We start from the raw sequence: 13581 nt of genomic DNA, 5'->3' as shown, positions 1-13581 counted from the left end.
AAACCATGAAAACCTCTTTTCCAGTCCTGCATTTGTAGAAATAACTATGACTCCTACTAAAACAAGGAAACTTTGCAGTGCTCCTTCTACCATACTGGGACAGGACTAACATCAGAGTATTTACTCTGGCAAAAGGCTAGTGATAACAGAGAACAGTGCCAATGTTGCATGCTGGGAACTGTGGAGAGCTGCAGAAAAAACAATGATAATACGAATACCACACTTGAAAAGCTGTGTACACCTACAGGAGAGACATACTAAATAACTATAAGAGATGATGCCCACTGGAAACTCTACTTAGTGACTGAGTCTATTGAGGCCTTTGAGGAAAGGTTGTTCATTCATAAGTATCATCATTTGCCACTAGCTCTATAATGAGTTTGATCAGTCAAAAAACATTATATATGCCAAGCTCTGTGCTAAGCATTGGAGAGATAGGGGGGGAACAGTGTTCTCAAGGAGTTCACATCAACAGCCTCACTTTCTAAAGAAGCTTTTCCCCATACCTTCCTTCTGTTGATTATTTCCAATTTATCTCACACAGAATGTGTCTGTACAAAGTTTTTTGCGTTGTTATCTATCATGTAAGACTGCGAAGTCTCTGAGGGCAAGGACTGTCTTATCTTTCTTCGTGGCCCCAGCACTTAGCAAAGTACCAGGGAAATTTGTTGTTGTAGTTTGGTTTCTTTCAGTCATGTTCAATTCTTCATGATCCCATTTGGGGTTTTCTTGGCAGAGATACTGAAGTAGTTTGCCATTTCCCTCTCTAGTTCATTTTAGAGATAAGGAAACTGAGGCAAATGGGGTTAGGTGACTTGCCCAGGGTCCCACAGCTAGTAAGTGTCTGAAGTCAGATTTGAATGTTCTTCCTGATTCCAAGTTCAGTGTCCTATTCACTGCATCACCTACCTGCCCACAGGCATATCGTAGGTGCTTGGGCAGCTAGGTGGCACAGTAGATATAGTACTGGGCCTGGAGTCAGGAAGACTCATCTTCTTGAGTTCAAATCTGGCTTCAGACACTTACTGGCTGTGTAAACCTTGGTGAATCATTTAATTCTCTTTGCCTCAGTTTCCTCATCAGTAAAATGAGTTGGAGAAGAAAATGGTAAACCACTCCAGTATCTCTGCCAGGAAAACACCAAATGGGGTCACAATGAGTCAGACATGACTGGGCTGACTCAACACACAACAAATATCCATTGCCTGATTGAGAGGAGATAACATGCAAATAACTAAGTACATACAACATATATACAAAGTAAAGGGGAACTCTATTTTTTTTCTTTGACTTGTAAACGAAACTTTCCTTTTTAGTTTTACAAATTTTGTGCTTGCTACGGGAGTAAGGTGGTGTAATAGTGAGACTTCCAGATTTTCTGGGTGGGAGCAAGAAACCAGACAGGTAAGGAATTCCCTAGAGTATACCCCTGCCCTTTATGATGGGAAGACCTGTAACCCAAAGATTATACACTGTAAATGAGAAAGCGAAAGACAGGCACAGAGAGCAAAAGAGAAACAGAGGGAGAACAAGGGAGAAAGCAGCAAAAAGAGAGAAAGGCAAAGTAAAAGGAGGGTATATAAAAAACACATTATCCCAGAGCCCGCAGGTGCCAGCAATCTGAATAAACGTATAGCAATTAACAGAATTAACACAGCTTTAAATAGCTTGGCTCACCAGATGTGGACTTCTATCAGGGTTTTATAAAATGTAAAGTTATTACAGATTAAACCATTAATCATCTGTTCAGAGACTATCCCTGGATGCAAAATCCCATTCAGTTTTAAATGGCTAATAATCACGAAGGGATGTAAGGATTTAATGTGCACAATTATACAGGTCCCAATCTTTTTTCTTTTAAATATACATTCTCCCTTCCCTCCACTCCTGGTTTTTCTTTCTTCTTTTTAGTGACGTTACAACAAAAGGGCAGATAATGGAAGATAAAAGATCTTGCTTGGATAGGGGTAACAACAGCAATCAGGTGGTTTTGTTTTTTTGGGGTTTTTTGTTTGTTTGTTTGTTTTTACCAGATACTGAAATGACCTATCAAAAAAGAGTAGGGGAAGGGGAGGAGTAGAAGATTGGCAGGAGACAGATATAAGAAAATGGCAAACCTCTGCAGTATCTCTGCCAAGAAAACCTCAAACAAGATCAAAAGAGTTGGACACAACTAAAACAATTGAACAAAAGCAAATAAAAGATGAAAGAAAGAGCAAAAAATGGAGACTCCTAAACATTATCTTCTTGGAGTTGAGATGGCAGTTCTAAAATTCCATAGGCTTAATTAACATAGATACATCCTGATTCTTTACAGAATACCAAGGTAGCTTGGTAGGTAGAACATTAAAAGATCTGAATTCAAGTTCTGCTTCAGACACTTACTAGCCAGCTTGGATGGAGTCAGGAAGACCTGAGTTGAAATCAGACCTCAGACACTAGCTTTATGACCCTAGGCAACTCATTTAACTCCTTCAGGTCCTCATCTGTAAAATGAACTTGAAAAGGAAATGGCAAACCACTCCAATATCTTTGCCCCCAAATGGGGTCACAAAGAGTTCCAATGTGACCGAAACATCTGAAGAACGCCAACCTTAAATCTATTTGCCTACTTTTACAAACAGGGTACTATGCTAGGTTCTGCAGAGATAATTTTTTTAAAAATAAATCAGCACTTATAAGAGTAATTTATAGTCCACAAGGGTGGGAGTAGTCATGGAGGTGGGGAGGGGTCACAAAACATAAACAGATAAGTAAATAGAAAGTATATACAAAGTACTCCAAGAGAGAGATCCTTTCCCCATTCCCCCTTTCCTTTGTGGATTATCTCCAACTGATCTTGCTTGCATCTAATTATTTGAATATTATTGCCTGCATTAGACTGTAAGCTTGAGTATAGGAACTGTTTTTGCCTCTGTCCCTAGTGCTTAGCACAGAGTCAGCTCACAAAAAGTGGGCTCTTAACAACTGTTTGTGGACTATTGACTACCTAAGGTACTCCAAAAAAAGCTCATATACAATAGTAGGTAATGAGTTATGCTTTGAATGAAGCTTGAGATTCTATAAGAAGGAAGCACATTCTAGACATGGAAGACCATCTGTTCAAAGGCATGTAGCCAGGAGATAGAATGATATGTAAAAGAAATATCTGTAGGCCAGTTTGGGGACAAATATCATAGAGAATAAATATGAAATAAGGCTGTAAAGGTAGGTGGTAGCCATGTCATGGAGGGCTAAGGATTTTTTTTAATTTTATCCTAGAGGTAATAGGGAGCTAGTGAAGATTTCTGAGCAAAAGAGAGAAATAATTTTTTCTGAATATGGGAGCTATTAGAAGCTGAAACAGGTTACCAAAGTTACATATTTTCTTTTCTTTTAAAGTTCTGGTATATTCATTTATTTGGGAATATTCATTTAATTTAATTTAAAAAATTATATTCTGAACTTAACACCAGATAAAAGGAGCATTTCTATATACACCACAGAAAGGAGAGAATTATCATGAAAATATGAATTACTTTTATGTAGTATTTGTTTTTCTTGTTTATGTAGATAATAAATTCTATGTGTAACTTTCAAAGCTATCTTGTTTGTCTCTGATTCCTTCTGGCTTTCTAAAGGTAAAACTTTCCCAAAAGTCTTTTTCAGAGCTGAGAAGATACCTGTGTATCTTCTTGGAGGAAGAGACGTGGTTGGGACAGGCTTGAGAAGGACCATCCAGTACAGTAACTCTAGACCAAAAAATGAGAGAGCAAAGACGGCCACATAAATAGGAATTAGCCCAAGGCATCTGACACTATTTACCACCACTTATTTCTGGGTACTCATTCCTCTGTAGGTTTTTGCTACAATTACTCTTCTTTGGCTCTTTTCCCTGCTGATTTGAACCCTCTTTCTCAGTCTTCTACAGGCTCGTTATCCTTTCCACACATAGGAATGTACTTCAGAGCTTTAGGCTCTTATAATTTTTGAGTGACTTCATCAGCTCTCAAAATTCAATTGTCATCTTTCCAAGCATGACTCCCAAATCCGTGTATCCAGTCTTAATCTCTATGCTAAACTCCAGTGCTCTATCTCTAATTACCTGCTAGAAACATGCCCCTGGATGTTCTCTAGGCATCTCAAACTCAACAAATCCCACACTGAAGTCATAATCTTTTTCTTCTACTCCTATCTCTCCTCTTCAGCACCCTGTTCCTGTTGAGGGAACCATAAAGGTAGTCTCTCTCATCACTCTCACTCAAGCCACATATTCAATCAATTGTCATTTTGTTGATTCTGCCTCCTCAGCATCTCTCTCACCCATCATCTTCTCACTAAAGTGATATCTCCCTGCTATCCCTGGATGCTATCTGCAATACTTATCTGTATACAAACTGCATCTCCATAAGAGACTGTAAGTTACCTGAGTGCAGAGACTACCGCTTTTTTGTTTACGTGTTTGTTTTTTACTCTCAGAATCAAACATAGTGTCTGGTACGTAGCAGATACCTAACATTGATACCGAATGATTGATCGACAGACATAGATGAAAAATCTTGTTTCATGGAAGCTTTTGCCTAGATGACATCTGTGTTCCCTTTCAAATGAGTAGAGTTAATACACTCAGTTTGGGGACTTGACTAGGATGAAGTTGCCTGGAAGGGAGGAGGAACAAGTCAATCTTCACAGCAGCTCTTTCATACTCTTAATACTTAATAACAACGATAATACTTAATAATATTCTTAATCCTGTCCAGTCCTTATTCTACCTGGAAGCCATGGCCTCCCCCTTGAAAGCTCAATATCATCTTCCCTTCTGCTCATCCTGACTTGTATGTCTTGGTTAAGGAAGAGTAATGAATCAATCGCTATCGGCAAAGGGATGTCAAAGGACTACTTTATAGCTCCAATCCCTGCAGGTCTCTAGATTTGGAGACCAAAGTTCCCCTCCCTTATCACACTCCCCAGTTTGTCCTCCTGGAAGAATCCTTAAGGACAGGTACTGTTTGTCTTTTATATTTTTATAAGTGCCTACCTAACCCAGCACACCTGGCCAGAGTAGTGGTTGTTGTCCTTCATGCTCAAAGAGGACCAAAATAGCATCACTATGTTGGGGTCAAGGTACAGTGTGTCCAACAATGGCTGATCAGACCAACATGAGCTCAGAAGGCTCTACCACAGGTCGGTGGTCCAGTTGGAGTGGAGATGTCTCTAAATTTGTGCATCTTGCATTTCTTTTAAATTCGGCTGCAATTTAGCTTTGTTCATAGAGCACAGTGCCTTCCTTGATGTGGGCACACCTGTGTCAGTATCTTCCATGTTTCTCAGTCAATTCCATAGTTCTTCAGACAAATCTTGAGATTTGTCTGACCTCCTCTGTGAGTACTTGCCTTGTGTGAGTTCTCCATGAAAGTCTTTTAGAAAAAGGTACAGAGCCTAGCACAGAACACATGGTACATAGTAAATACTTATTAATGGATTGAGTGCCTAAACTCTGACATTCAATAAGATCCTTTTTTCTGCTCTTAGATACTGCCAAGTTTACATTATATACAAACTACTTCTTCCCTTCCTCCTATCCCAGATACTTTTCCACAAAATTAGCATCAGGATTCTAAATCCATCAGTTTCAAGCAGTTCACACAGTAGGATGTGGAATAGGTTAAACTAATAAGATGACCCATGAGTTTAGCATGACTATTCCCAAATGAATCATTGCCCATCCACACAGCTTATATATGAGAGAATATTCCAGTATCACATGGCTGACAAAAGCCCAGTTTTCCTTGTTGCTCATGGGAAATGTGATATTTGGGCTTTCTTCATTACTCCCTAGGGAAAAATTTACCCACATTTTGAAGTCAGATCAATATCATGAATAAGATAACCACGTCCAAACTTAAATTGAAAGCTCCGATTAGTTTATAAGCTCTTAGACAGAAGGAACTGATTTTTCACCTTGTGTTCCCAAACACATTCTCCAACATGACAAATGTTTGCTGAATTGAAAGACTTTCACATCACTAGAATGTAAGCAAAACAAGAATCTGCTTCCATAGGCTTTTTTTCTTCTTAAAAGGTTCAGCATGCTTCCTTATGATAATAGCTGGTGTCCTTAAGCCTTGCAAACCACTTTATATATTATCTCCTTTATTCTTCATACCGATACTGTGAAGTTGGCATTTTCAGTATTAACAGTCCCATATTACAGAGAAGGACATTGACTGTGCTCCCCCACCCCCTTAGTCTGTGAGCCTTTGGAAAGCAGGGATTGGGCTGTTTGCTTGTTTGTTTGTTTGTGTGTTCATTGTTGTTTTGGTCTGGCATTTTTCTGTTTTGTCTTTTTGACTTCTTTCCAGCGTTTTCATTGTATTCCCAGTGGTTAGCACAGTCGCTGACATGTTAGGTACCTAACAAATGCTAGCTGATTGGCTGACTGAAGCTGACACAGTGTAAATGATTTGCCCAAAGTCACACAGTAAGATTTGAACACAGGGTTTCTGACTTTAAGTTCAAAATACTTTTTACTCTATCCTGCTAGGGCAGCTAGGTGGAGAGAGCACTAAGCCTGGAGTCAGAAAGACCTGACTTCAAATAGTCTCAGCCACTTACTAGCTGTGTGACCCTGGGCAAGTCACTTGACCCCCTGAGCTGGACAAGGAAATGGGAAACCACTTCAGTATCTTTGACAAGAAAACCACAAATGGGTTCAGAGAGTCAGACACGACTGAAATGATGGAACAATAAATACCTCGCTGATATTCTTTGTTTTAATTGGCCTTTAAATAGTTAATAGAAAGTATTGGTTTCCCTACATTATAAATGCTCAAACTGAGCATGTAAAAAGTAAGTAACATATCGAAAAAGTACACAGCTTATCAGAAATGGTTCAGTGCTTGATCCTCATTGGGGTAGGCAGATCAGTGGTATCAAACTCAAGCAGAAACAGAAGCCACTAAATAGTATGTATCACTGCAGGCTACACTTTGATTTAGAAAACCACATATTAACATTATCTATGTTTTATTGTATTTTTATTTATTTTTATTTAATTAATTTATTTTATTAATATTCCCATAAAATTTATCTTATTTATATTTTCATCTGTTTCTGGCCATATTGGGAATATGGTAAGCTGCAAACAATCCCTGAGCTGGGTATCTGGAATCTCTGGAATACAGGTTCTCAAAGGCTATGATAGTAGGAGGCAATTCTACCATCTCCTATACCACGTTGAAAAGACTTCCAGGTATGAGCTGAGCAAAAGCCTATTTTTCTTTAAAAAGAAAAATTCAAAGAAGTTTATTACTAGAAGGTTGGCTATAGGGGGACAAATTTTTCTAACCCAGAAACTCCCCAAAACTATCTGCAAAGGACTGGTGTCACTGTCTATGTTGGTAGAGAGAATATCCACACCTACTTTAAAGGAATGAGGTTAGAGCATAGAATGGAAAAGACTTCAAAAACCATCTAGGCCAAACTTATTATTTTTCAGATGAGAAATCTGAGGCCAAGGCAGGATAAGTGTCTGAGGTCATACTAATAATAAGCATCACTCCTGGGATTTGATCCCAGATCTTCCAACTAGGGTTAATGCTCTTTGTACTGTAACAACACTGCCTTAAGTAATAATCGTAATCCTCTGACTCCTCACCCTAATTCACCTTCAGATATTCAATCTATTGTCAAATCTTGTCATTTTTACTGTCAGTATCTCTCATATATGTCCTCTTCTCTCTACTCACACAGTCACCAGTCTAGTAACAAGTCCTCATCACTTCTGCTGTTTCAATAACCTTGCCACTCCAATCCAGCCTCCACTCAGCTGTCAAAATGATTTTCCTGAAGCACAATTCTGACCATGTCTCTCCACCTCCAACTCAATGAACTCCAATGTCTCCTTATTATCTCCATAATTAAATATAAAATTCCATATTTTGTATTTTAAACCCTTGACGACCTGGTCTCTTTCTACTTTTCCAGTTCTTCTGCCCTTGACTAGATTCCACATTATTCTATGATCCACTTACATGGGCCTCCTTGCCATTCCTTACACATGATACCCCATCCCCTGATCTCAGTGTATTGGTACCAACTGTCTGCCATGTCTGTGATGCCCTGACTCCTCACCTCAGTTTCCCAGACTTTCTTTAAGAGTCAACTTACATTTCATATTCTGTTGGAAGTCTTTTCCATCCCCCTTATAGCTAGGTTTTTCCCTATGGGAATATCTTCTATTTATACCAAATTTATCTAATATAGTTATCCCTTCCACATCAAGATTTTCCTCATCATAGTTTTGACATATGATGGGTCAGCATAAGAAATTAAATGGGAATTTGGGGGAGTTTTGTGGAAGCTGCAGATAATATGTGAAGGCCAGAAGATGATAGAGAAAGTTTAGGAACTTATTTTTGAGTTCCTCAAAAATATATGTACAGCATTATATAACATCAACACATTTTTATCTTTTAATACCATAATAATTCAGAGTTCTTTTCTGGTACAAAGGGAGGGTCAAAAATTTCATGCATAATTTCCAGATCACAAGGGCACTGTGCTCCTAGCCCCCATGATGTGGGATATGAGCCCCTTATGGGAAGTGACCTACTTTTCTTTGCATTCTTAGTGCAAACTGATCTTAAGTCCTAGAAAGATAGATAGACAGATAGAGAGACAGATTAGATAGATGGATGGATAGATAGATAGATAGATAGATAGATAGATAGATAGATAGATAGATAGATAGATAGATGTGAATGAATAAATATATAAATGGATGGCTAGATAGATAAATAAATGAATGAAGAAACAAATGGATGCATAGATTCACTGATTAAGTGGGATCTGGGTTCAAATTTTGCCTCAGACATTTACAAGCTGTATCACCTTGGAAGAGTTACCTCATCTGTCTCAGCCTCGGTTTCTTCTTTTGTAAAATATGAATAATAACAGCACCTACCTCACAGGGTTGTTGTGAGGATCACATGAGATAATACAGATGAAGTACTTTGGAAACCTTAAAGTGCTATACAAATGTAAGCTATTCATAGGCTCCAAGGTAGTATTCTCATTGGATTCACAGGTTGGGCATGAAAGCAATAGGTAACTGGGCAGGGGCAGAAAGGGGAAGAGTCTAAAAAGAGAGATAAGGTGGGAATAATGACCTTTCACTCATTTCACATTTTGACTAGGAACAGTCCTGTTTCTAAGAGGAAAACAAACTGAGGATGACTCAAAGAGCAGCTGCCACAAACTGGTCCTGTTTCTCAATCAGGCTGGAGGTTCATCCCATACCCCCAGGAGTAATTTTCTTCTTGGTCATGCCTGTCGAGACTTCATGTTCTACAACACTCCTACCATATGGGTGGGGAATTAGTGGCAGATTTGACTACTGACAGAACAAGATGGAATGGAGCAGGTTACAAGAAAGCCATGTAGCTTGAGACTTCGCAATTATCATGCTCGCCTAGGAATATTTGTCTCAGAATGCCATGTGAAACAACTTTATCTGCTGCAAGATGAGGGGATAAGAAAGAAGAGGTTGTGAAACCTCACAAGTGAACTCAGTCCTCTGATTATAACTGGGCCAGTCATCATTTGGGGAACAAGAGGGAGGATGCTACAATATCTGTGTATTGTTGACTGATGACACGTCTAGGAGCATACTTGCAGGTGAAAAACACTGGTTAATTTGTAGTGATATTGAATTATAGATGTGAACTTAGCAGTTACAGACAGGAAGGAAGGAAGGAAGGAAGGAAGGAAGGAAGGAAGGAAGGAAGGAAGGAAGGAAGGAAGGAAGGAAGGAAGGAAGGGAGGGAGGGAGGGAGGGAGGGAGGGAGGGAAGGAAGAAAGGGAAGGAAGAGGGAAGGAAGGAATGGGAAGAGGGAAGGAAAGGAATGTTCAATTAATGCTCAGCAGTAGAGTTTTTAACCATGGCAGATAACTGAGGTGTTAATGTTTATTTCCAATGGCATACTGAAGTATAAGATCCCATTCAGAAACCAGAGAATCCAGCAGGAGCTGGAATTATGAGGAGTCCTTTCCAGATTTCCTTCCAATACTCCCTCCATCTTTCCCTCTTCTGGATAAATGACCTCTCCCTACCCCAAAGAATCTAGCCACCCCACTCCACTGTTACTCTCAGACCCACTCTCATTTTTCCAATAGTGCTGAGTTGGGATCTCCAGTGCCACCCTTCCACCACTGCTATATGGACAGGACTGCTCACATTTCAATCCTTCAGGTAGAATAGGGACCTTACAATTTGCACTATATTTAAGCCCTCCAGACCTCCAGGCAATGTCATCTAATCTATGGGCCCTAAGCACACATCTCCCACCAGACGTTGGCTTTCTCCCTACAGCTGAACTCCCTATGCTGTCTCCTACAAATAGAATATGAGTTTCCTGTCTCTCTTTTCTATTTGTGTCACCAGTACTTGTGACACAATCATAAAATTTTAATAAACATGTTTTTATTAATTCACTCATATAGGGTCCTTTCATGATATTTATTAGAGCTAATGTTTCCTTCATTGATTAAAAGCTAAATTAAAACATCATGAAACAATGGTATTATTTTATAAGCCAAGATAAGTGATACATAAATGAGGACACCTGTTTTTATGGAAACATCTACCAGCTATATAGGATATCCCATTATATACATTGTATAATATATATACACACATACATCTATGTATATACACACATTATATATTACATGTGTATATGTAGATTATAGATATTATCTATCTATCTATCTATATATATATATATATATATATATATACATATATTATATAATCTATTAGCTATTTTCATTAGAGGACAGACAATTTGCTCTTGTGGACCACAGGAAGACCTGGGTTCAAACGTCATCTTAGACAATTACTAGCTATGTGACCCTGGACAAACTTATCTTATTCCTTGTCCCTCCCTCCCATTTGCAAAATGAAGCCAATCCTTCCAGACCTCAATCTCTGATCCCATCATTCTATGTATAATACTCCAATGGATCTGTGATCTTATATATGTCCATATGCCTTCCAGTAATGCAGACTGCAAATGCTCCACAACTCTGCCATTCGTGTATATCCTCTTATTACCTTGCCATAAGGGGTCCACCCAGCATTCCAGGAGACTTTCTGAAGCCTTCTGCAAATTTCAGGACATCACATTTATATTGATGGACTGTGCAAACTGTCCTTTGCTTATCCTTCACTTTCTCCATGTGACCAGCCCTTTTTTTTTAACCAGGCTTACATTTTCTGATGACATCCTTTATGCCACTTATCCTAAATAATTCCTTGTTAAAATGTGTTCCTGCCTGTTCATGTCCATCATTCACCTCTCCATTGTCCTTTGGGTAATATTTCAGTGGTTCAGAGCCAATACTGTTCCCTGATTCATAGCCATATAGCATCACCAGAAGATATTGGTTTCAAAAATATGGGTCTTTGCTTCAGTGAGAAGGTTGATGTCATTAAAAGAATGTTGTTAATACTCAAAGACAATGCAGTCAGCATTCCTCTTCCTATTCAATTCTAAACCCAGCTCACTGACCATTTGCAAGCCAAGTTATATGCTTGTTGTTTTGTGTGTGTATATGTATGTGTAGTCATCATTTACATATATACACATACATGTATACACTCATGCACATACATACATACACACACACTGATGAATGAACTCTACAGTGTGTTGCCAAGTCAGCTGCAGATCATAAATATTGTTTAATATCCATTCTTTATCCTCTTGGTTTTCCTTCATGATTAGTTAGAAATTTTGGATATTTTTTCAGTGATTATGGATTAATCTAATCTAAAGGGCTCTTCAGTGTTCCATGTCTGATGCAGTCTTTATAATGTCATTCAAAAGCATAGGGAAGGAACATAGGGAGGACATTATCATCTATAGCAAGGACTCAATCTTTTTTGTGCCATGGATACCTTTGGCAGGCTGGTGAAGCCAAGGGACCCCTTCTCAGAATAATGTTTGTTGGGTTTTTTTTTCTTAAAAAAACATAACATAAAACACATAGGATTGAAAAGGAAACCAACGATACCGACATAAAATTACCAAACTATTTTTAAAGTAAGTTAAAACTGAGTCTGTGTTAGCCATAACAGTGGCTAACATCTTTGGTAAACATACAATACCCTTTTTTATATCTTGCTAATACTCATAATCATAGGGTCAAATTAAGTTATTCATTAATCAAATTAAGTTATAACTGTTATTATGTCTTTTAATTAATGGGAAATACTTTGGTGTACTACAGCCTGTAAGGCAATCTTTTAGTCTACAAGACTGTTACTTTTTTTATAGTCATTAAATAATTAGTTCAATGGGATCTGGAGTACACACAAAACAAAATCAGCAAAAGTAGCCAATGCCAAATCAAATCAAATATCCATAAAAGCTGATTATCAGAGTCATTTTCATGGGATAAGAAGGGTATTTTAAGGTATCGATGGTTTCTCTAGGGAAACTGACATGGTTTTTCAATGTAATGGGGCTTAGTTCAGAATAGATTAAATGTAGGATGTGAGCCTCTCATCAACATTGTGCTGATGCTTCTCTCTGTGTAAGTATTTTGTATCTCAAGTTAATAAAAAATGAACCATAGAGATTTTGTTCACACTTAACAAAGATGCATTACTTCTCTGAATGTAAACCCAACACCTGGACTCTAAATATCAGATTAGTATGCCCATTGCCTTTCTTTGCTTGTTGCTTTGCAGGAGAAAGTCTTCAATTCTTAACCTTGAAATACAGTGATTCTCTCTCAACTCAAAATATAACAGGAAGCTTACTTTGCAAAAGCAAGCTTAGGAAAGAATCCTCTTATTAATCCTTGATAGGATATGTGTGTGTTTTGGCCAAGAATCTTAGTTGTCTATATTCCTAAGGATAGATCTATAATATATAAATATGTATTATACAAATATATATAAATGTGATTACATTTATCAATAGTCACCAGTTGCCAAAGAGAGAATGGTAATATTTAATGCTTATTTACCAGGCATTACCAACAGTATACATATACATTACTACATTTAATTTTAATATCAATCTTCTGTGGACAACAGACAAGTGTCATTAAGTCCCTTTTACAAATGGAAAAAGAAATGAGGCACAAAGAAATTAAGTGACTTATCCTGGGTCCCAAAGTTAGATAAGATGGAATTAGAATTCATGTCGTCCATTTTTCTTCTGTTATTCTTTCCATTACAATCAGAAGTTCCCCACAGGAGATCAAAAACTAAACCCGCAGAAATAGTCAATAATGATTATATATTTTTTTCTTCTTAAATGGTCATACAACAAGACAATAAAACCCAGATTTTTTTTTTTTAATTACCTCTTTGAGGCAGCCCATGAAGTTGTTGCTGACAGGTGAGCCTGGTAGGTCTGCAGTACTAGGGCTACCTCCCACATAAAAGAAGTCATCTGAGCCCAGCATCGTGTAGTCCTCTTGTGTGTAGCCTGTTGTGGTGAGGATTCCATCCACTGAAATTGTTACCTAGTTGAGGGATAAAAGGGGGAAAAAAAAGAAAATCCCAGCAATGACCTTACAGTCTAG

At 38.1% G+C, this 13581-nt stretch overlaps 1 protein-coding gene across 2 annotated transcripts in view; it reads right to left on the bottom strand.

The window, feature by feature from the left end:
- LOC140513940 (neurexin-3) overlaps positions 1-13581 on the bottom strand; it is an 816372-nt gene that overhangs the window by 183087 nt on the left and 619704 nt on the right. For both annotated transcript variants that reach the window (XM_072623893.1, XM_072623894.1), the window contains one exon: positions 13360-13521. In XM_072623893.1, the coding sequence (XP_072479994.1) occupies positions 13360-13521 (162 nt within the window). The remainder of the gene's footprint in view (positions 1-13359; positions 13522-13581) is intronic.

Source organism: Notamacropus eugenii, chromosome 7, assembly GCF_028372415.1.
Source record: "Notamacropus eugenii isolate mMacEug1 chromosome 7, mMacEug1.pri_v2, whole genome shotgun sequence".
Lineage (NCBI taxonomy): Eukaryota > Metazoa > Chordata > Mammalia > Diprotodontia > Macropodidae > Notamacropus > Notamacropus eugenii.
This window is presented reverse-complemented; position numbering and strand designations above follow the sequence as displayed.